The sequence below is a fragment of the Sinocyclocheilus rhinocerous genome, unplaced genomic scaffold (genome assembly GCF_001515625.1).
Source record: "Sinocyclocheilus rhinocerous isolate Xijiao unplaced genomic scaffold, SAMN03320098_v1.1 scaffold722, whole genome shotgun sequence".
NCBI lineage: Eukaryota > Metazoa > Chordata > Actinopteri > Cypriniformes > Cyprinidae > Sinocyclocheilus > Sinocyclocheilus rhinocerous.
The window spans coordinates 1,120,052-1,128,162 of record NW_015638934.1 but is presented as its reverse complement, the minus strand read 5'-3'; the positions used below and the strand labels follow the sequence as shown (position 1 = coordinate 1,128,162).

The following is an 8,111-nucleotide window of genomic DNA, read 5'->3' as shown; positions in this document are numbered from 1 at the left end:
CACACAACTCACACAACTCACACACACTCACACACACACACACACACACACACACACACACACACACACACACACCACACACACACACACACACACACTCACTCACACACACACACACACACACACACACACACAACACACTAACCACACACACACATACACACTCACACACTAACACACACACACATACAGAGCGGTGTTTGCGTCCGTGAGCGATCTCACCTCATGTGGAGATTCTCTGGAGGCCAATCGCGGCTGGAGCCAAAGGGCGACTCGCTCAGACGGGGGAGAGAGTCAGATCATTAACATGGGCTTCAAAAGATTAATCAGTCACATGCCATCTGTTTGCCTTTGTCTTGTTTTTTAGAGATACAATGTAAAATCAGGAAAAAAAAATTCCAAACGGGTTCATGATGCATATCAGCTCATCTGAGTAGGAGTTTAAGTAAACGAATTAAGCAAACACAGAGTGTAATTTGTTCAGGAAAAAATCGATGTCAGTAGCATTTCAGGCTTTTCCTTGTAAGGGCCAGGACTTATCTGAACGTCCTCTCTGATAAGAGCTGCGGGGCATTGGGTCTGCGAGGAGAGTGTCGTAATCGTTCCTAGCACACACTGTCTGTATGAGCACCGCAGGAGCCTGCCAGCGCTCCACGGGTCAAGAGTCAGCACAAAACACTCACTGTTCAAGCAGAAACAGGCTCTCTGGAAAATCAAGTAATTCAGAAGCATTCTGTTTCAAATTCAACTGCATCAAAATAATGGCTGTAAAACAGCCAACAGACATTCATGTATTCATTCAGCAATAGCTTTTATCCAAAGTGACAAAAAATAATGTGTAATTAATTCAGTGAAAAAAAAAACAGCCCCAGTAGTGCTAAAATCCACAGTTTGAAGCATTCACGTTTTTCTTCTTCATCTGTTCCTGTAGATTATCAACATAAAGAAGAAGAATACCGAGTTACTCGGAGGACAAGAAACTCACAATACTGTAGTGATGCATCAACAGATGAAATGAGTTAAACAGTTAAACATAGTGTCAACATTGTTTTTACAGCCAGGTTTGTTAGTTAAAATGTGTTTACTGTCATTATTATCATTGGAGAATCTCTAGGAGTCTCCAGATGCTTTGAAAAATTCACAAACAATCAAATGTTTTAAATGGTTATATTTGCCTTCATAACTCTAGAAACAAAATATTTAATTGCTTGACCCATTTAATCCCACCAGTCACAATAGTGACAATAAAGAAGGTTTACATTTATACAGTTCTAAAAATGTTTTACTGCATTTCCTGGAAATATGGTAAAATTTATTTATTTATTTATTGCCAAACACCCTAGTTGTTTGGAATTTGCTTGGTGAGCTCATCAACAATAATAACATACATTAAAATACATACATAAATACAACTATACATATATGTCCTATCAATCATAAGGAGTGAAATGCAGATGCATAGATACGAGAGGAATTAAGAGCTTGCACAATCCTACAAAAAATGCTGTTCAGAAAACGTGTAGACTTGGTTTTAATTGCTCTGCCTGAAGGAAGAGACGTAAAGAGGTGTCTGGCTGGATGTAAGGGGTCTTTCAGGATTGTTAAACCTTTTTTTCTGCAAACGTGAGACATAGATCTCATCAATAGTGGGAAGATTACAACCAATAATTTTCTAAGCAGCCTGAGTTATGTTACTAAGCTGAGCTGTGGAGCTACCAAACCACATCAGCACGCTTTCAATGACAGATCCATAAAAACTCAACATGCCAAACTTTAGATACGCCAAACTTTTTAAGCTGTTTTAAGAAAAAAGCCTTTGATGGGATTTTTAAATAATGCCTCTTAGGTTGTCGTCCCACTTTAACGTTGCAGAGATGGCAGTCCTGAGAAACTTAAAACTTAAAGAAACTTAAAAAAAATTTAAACTTAAAGAAACTTAAAAAAAAATTTTTAACTTAAAGAAACTTAAAACGTAAAACTTTGATCATTTTCAATGTCCTGAGCATTAATAGTCAATGGCAAAGCAGCATTTGTCCTCCGTCGGAAATCAGACACCATTTCCTTTGTTCCTTTGTTTTAAATTAAAGTGTCTCTATTAAATATGTTTAAGTTTCACTTGGTTAGTGCAAATGATCACATGACCAGAGCAGTTTACTTCCTGTATGCACCTAATGCACCAAATTTGCACCAATATTGCACTTAATTCAAAGTTCAAATGTTACGAATTTTACATCATCAAGTTGTTCTGAGGTTTTGGAAATGCTAGGGAATTGGGATAAATCAGGAAGATTACTTACAAAGCAGTCTTTTGTGGTAGAAGTGATGGTTCTACAAGTAACAATTTTGAAATGCGTTGATGGTTGTATTTTATCTCAGTATTCCTATCAGTGTTGTATAAGGGTTTTTATGCATAATAGTAACGCTAGAATGTGATGAAACAGAGTTTCAAATAGCTGGGCTGAGATATATAACAATTTTGACTGCAGACATACTGTATGTGAATTCAGTACACACATTATCCCACTGGTCACAATTGTGACCGACCATAAAACACACATTTTCACACACTTTTCCCCCCCCCCAAAAATTTCACACACTTTTCCCCCCCCAAAAAAAAAAAAGTAATTATTAATTATTGCAAAGGGTTACTAATGACACCATTTGGATATTTTCATGTCTGGGAAAATTTGGGATTAATCGGGTCAATGCACTGTTTATTATCTCTGTACTTTAATTTATCCTGTTGTCTTTTCATTTTGATTAGTCTTTTTTGACTTGTTTAGAGAGCAAGCATGAAAGGATGAAGACAGGTAACGGAAGTGTTTCTGTGATCTTCCCTTCCTGCCAGTGGCGTTCACTTCTTTCATCCGCTCCGACGCTCTTCTCTCTCTCATGTCTCTCTCTTCTGTCCTGCTGCATATCAATAGTCTCGTCTGAGCGGCCCTTAGTTAGTTGTTCTCACCTCTTCACAAAGAAGCAGATTCTTTTGTTTTAGGGCACATTTCACCGCGGTCGTAAATAAGGATACAAGAAGAAATGCTTTGACTTTCTTCAAAAGCTTTTCCTGCGTTCTACTATGTGGGTCAAAGGTCATATTTTGATGTCAAAGTGTAACTCGTTCTTTATCATGACTGTTTTCCACGGTTTAAAGTGTTGTCAGCACTATGGAATAGCTTGAGAGTGTGGGAGTAACGCTGCAGGATTCAGCTCCTCTGCTCCTTCATTATCCATTTCACTTACAATAAAATAAACCAATAAACAATAATGCCATTTTTTATAAAGATATTTATACAATGCATTTGTCTATGAATACTCGTTTCAAGATCATGAGAAGCATGAACCATGTAATCATTTTCACTCATCCGAAACCATTATTGTAGGCTACTGTTCGCATCTGATTGCTCACTAAACGCAGTAGAAATGGTGGAACAGTGCCAGGGTCAAGTTACACTCATTATAAAGCACTGCTCTTTCACCTCATAAACCCCCAGCAGCCTGAACTCATTGTGAAACCGCAGCGCGGAGGTAAAAGGCCAGTATAAAGAGTGAAGGCAGAGCAGTTTTGTGCCATTACCCTGTGAGAACACTTCAGATCGTCACATTAAATGTGCGCTCAACTTGCACGTCATATAAATGCATCTGCATGTTTGGAATGATTTAAATCAGAAGTGTTGTTCTCTGTCCAAACGGATGAACTGATTGTGTGGCTCATGTGTTCAAGGCTCACTGGGGTTACGTTTGCTCACAAACAGACGCCCACCTGCGCTGATAAAGAAGGTCCGCTGTTTGCTGTTTGTTACAGTTTTTTACGATTGCTTACACACTAAAATTAAACTTTTCCAACTGTGTGTATATATACTCATAACTTTAAATCATAATTTATCAATTTTTTTTCCCTTTTTTGTCGTCATCTCTAATGTTGTTCAGATAACAACAGAATAAGTAACCTGAAAATGTATCATGTGACACCACATTTATTTGCGTTAAAGCCATTTTTTGACAGTGTTTTTAAACTAGTTTTTGCGACACCTGAAGTATCAATGTAGAATTTATAAAAAAGCTGAAACTGAAAAATATTGTGTGGACATTTGTCAAATGTAATGGGTAATCAGTGTTTCCATCAGCTGTACTGGTAAACAGTCGGTCTGGGATGCAGGGTTAAAGTGCATCATGCCAGAGACGTGCAGGCTTCGGAGACTCTACTAAACAGATTACACAGCATGTGCTCTACTCTACTGCCTGAAGCACACCTACAGGGGGCGCCAGGATAACCAGTGATCTGGAGCTGATCTGAGGTTCACGTGCTTAAACACAGGGACGGACTCTATGATGGCCTACAGACGGCGCTAGGAGCCTTTGGCGTGAGGCTCAGAGGCAGGATCCTCGCACGGCTCTGGCTCTGGTTTTGACAAAAGTGTTCCATTTTGCAAATGATCTGAAGTGTTGTGCTACTTTGGTGGAGGGTTGTGTTAATTGTGTGTAGTGTTTTGACAAACCGGGCCCTGTTTTCAAAATTGTGCTTAAGCAATCGTAAAAAACTGTAATGTCTGCAGTGAGATTTGGCCTCACGTCCAGCAAACTTCAAAGTTAAGAGTTAATATCAATAAAATACAAATCATGCACAGATTCCGTCAACATTCATTGTAGGATGTTAGATTGTGTCACATATTCTTTTCACTTCTTAAATGTGTGTGTGTGTGTGTGTGTGTGTGTGTGTGAGAGTGTGTTTACGCGTGTGAGTGTGTGTGTGTGTGTAAGTAAACTATAATAAATTATTAGGCGTTTGCTAATAGTGTTCACCAACATTACCCAAGAAAATATATATATGACGTGGGAGAAATATCATTTATTCTGTGGACTGTAAGACCATGTCTAGAACACTGACAGTGAACATCCCAGCACCCAAACAGCAGAAGTTCATGGGTTGATGAGTTTCCAGCAGCTCAAACACATCAGCGATGTCTGAGGGACACGCTTCTCTTCATACATGCGCTCCAGGAACCAGTTCAAGATGGGAAAACATCTCATCCAGAGGAGCAATAACTCAGGGGTTAGCTGTGTTAACAAAAATATCTCTCTACAGTACTTTATTGCTCCAATAAGAAAATAAAAGTTTTTTTTTTATTATTATTTAAAAACATTCTAAAAGAAGCTTTTGCAGTTTTATATAGAAATACAACAAAACCAAAGACATACATTACAACCAATGCAATTAATGAACATTATACAAAATAAAGTTACATTGTAAAAAAAAAAACACAAATAATTCCATTGTATCTCTCCTATGATATCAATCCTGGGGTAGAAACACATACTGGACAACGAGCGGAGCGGTTAAAGGGCCCCGGGGCCAGACGCGTCTGCATTACACATCGACTCCAGATTTACACAAGGACACGGAGATATTTCATTAATAGACCGTCAGTCAGACTGCGCTCGAAACTACTAACACAGTTTAGAGTTTAATAGGTTCCAAGCGGCTGTTTCTGCAGTAGTGCCACTGAATAATCATGTTGGGTTCCTCAGAGAACCTTTCAGTGATCAGCTCCTTAAAAACACTCTTTTTGCAAATCTGAAGAACATTTTAATAATCTAAATAACCTTTTTCCACTATAAAGAATGTTTTATGCAATGTAAATGTTCCATTGATTCCATTGATTTATATCAACATGTCTGGGTTAAATTTCGACTCAAAATTATATATCCTATTTTTATTTAAACACAATATATATTTTTGAAACAGAATGCACTTTTCATATCACCATAACCCCATGTTACATTAAGAAAATCATCACCAATAAAAAAATAAAATAAAATAATTTAAAAGTAACATTTTTTTATTTTTTTTACATTACCTTAATTATAATTTGGTGTTTAAATGTGATTCATTATCAAGAATATAATGTTACAATGCAAAACAAGACGTTATTTTATTGTCGTAATTGTCATTTTTTTTATTGTTATTTTGGGGTGAAATGTGACCCAGACATGTTTGAGTGGGATGTGAAGCCTTGTGTCATCTGCTCTGTGTTAATACGCCTCTCTCTGCGTGTGCATCTGCTCCTGGATCTTCTGCAGCATCTCCTGCATCCGCCTCAACTGCAACAAGAACAGAACCACAGTCAAACGACTTCACCACAACTGATCAATCAATACTGACCGATCAATACGTCTGTGAGTCACATGACAGAATCTCCAGCCCAACCGATCACAGTCACGTGAGCTAATAATCAGTGAGCTCAGAGGCTCTGGCACGTCTGCATGATCAGTGAGCTGGAGATCGATGCGCTGTTGCGTAATGAACCACGTTTAGGCTGAGATCGCTGCTACAGCACGTCAACACCAGCACAACCCTGCATGGCTTCATGTCTGTCTGTCATCTGCTAAACATGTATTTCCTTTGTTTTAGATTGAAGGTGGATGTCAACATTTCCAACACTTCTCATTTTCTGACTAGTATTTAAACATGATAGCACAGTAATGCACACTCGAATATGACTGTAATTTATTGCTGTATTTTCAGCATCATTACTCCAGTCTTCAGAGTCACATGATCTTCAGAAATCATTCTAATATTCCATGGGAATGGGGAAGTCGGTGCCGCTCTCCCTGGTCAGTTTGCTGCTCGGAGCAAAACAGCACAAGCATGCATGAGAGCATGAGAACTGCTGTCGCAAACGGCAGCCGCACAAGCATTGTACACAAATCAAGTGCTTCAGAAGCAATACAGCAAAAAATCCCATGTTCATTAGAGCCAGAGTCACATGATCTTCAGAAATCATTCTAATATGCTGATTTGCTGCTCAACAAACATTTCATCACTTCATTCGTGTGAATCCCCTCCTCATTCACTGCCTTCATCTCAAGACCTGTATCAGGTTTTCATCTCTATAATGTTCTGTGTTGTGCAGAACTGCTTCTGTGTGCTGATATTTCATGGTTCAGAAAGGATGCCTAAAGATCTCAACAAACCTGCAGTGATTCAAAGCTAAAGGAAATGAAGAACTCAACTGTGCTGTGGAATAAGTTACCAGAATAAACCGTTCAACAGTGTGTCAAAAATATCCACAGTGGCTGCATATGAATACAGATGTGCCATATCAAATCATATCACCAGTGTTTAGAGGACTTTAATTACAGACTGAATCCAGTGCAACAAATTCATAACAGATAACGACTTCACCGCAACCCTAGTGAAAAATAAATATACTGAAATATATTCGAAATACATTTATTTCATGCTAAGTATACTACAAATACGTTTACATATTTATGTATGTAATAAAAATACTCTGCAGTTGTACTTTTGGTATACTAAACTGGTATACTTCAAGTCTGCTGAACTGGAACAACTAATTTTGTGCTTAATGTACTTTAATTGTGCAGAAGTAGTGCTGAAGTCCAACTAAAGATATACTGAAGTATATTTGTGCTAAAGTGGAACTACTGCGAATACACTTTAAATATCTAGCATTTAAAGACCGATATTACTCAAAGATTATACAATGCTCATTAATAGTGACATTAAAACACATTTTAGGCTTAATATTAAGAAATGTGCATTGTGCACAAGTAGTTCTCCAAAAAAAAGTTTAATTATAATTTTTATATCAGTAAGTCTCAAGCGATATGTCAGTAAATATGTTAATATATTTGAACTGTATACTTAGTAAGAAATAAATGTATTTTTACTAGGGAATGTCTTCATATATTTTCTTTATTCTGTAGTAAGTGGATCAGAAGTTTAAAACCAATTTATGTTTAAAATAATAACAAATAACATCATTATATTCCAAAACATATACAAAATACCACAACTAAGTAAATGCTCCATTTTTGAAATAATTATAAAACCTTTAATGTTGTGAGATGTACAGGCGTTTCAATTGTGTTTTTATAATGTTTTATTAATTAATGTTTTATTATATTAAATAATTGTATTAATATTAAATAAAGTTGATTGTACATTACTTTGGTACAACATCTGTTGATTTAAAATGTGCTTAAACACGAACGTGAACTTGAGAACACTTTTTTTTTTAAATTGCTTGTCATTAAAATAATGAAAATTATTCTAAAATAATCATTAATAGCTATTCATAATTTGCTTT

General features: G+C 36.9%; 1 protein-coding gene across 1 annotated transcript in view; it reads right to left on the bottom strand.

Annotated features, from left to right (window-relative positions):
* Positions 1-6,048: 6,048 nt before the first annotated feature.
* LOC107750103 (septin-5-like) overlaps positions 6,049-8,111 on the bottom strand; it is an 11,277-nt gene continuing 9,214 nt past the window's right edge. The window contains exon 12 of the mRNA XM_016565369.1: positions 6,049-6,099. Coding sequence (XP_016420855.1) covers positions 6,096-6,099 — 4 coding nt within the window. The 3' untranslated portion in view covers positions 6,049-6,095. The remainder of the gene's footprint in view (positions 6,100-8,111) is intronic.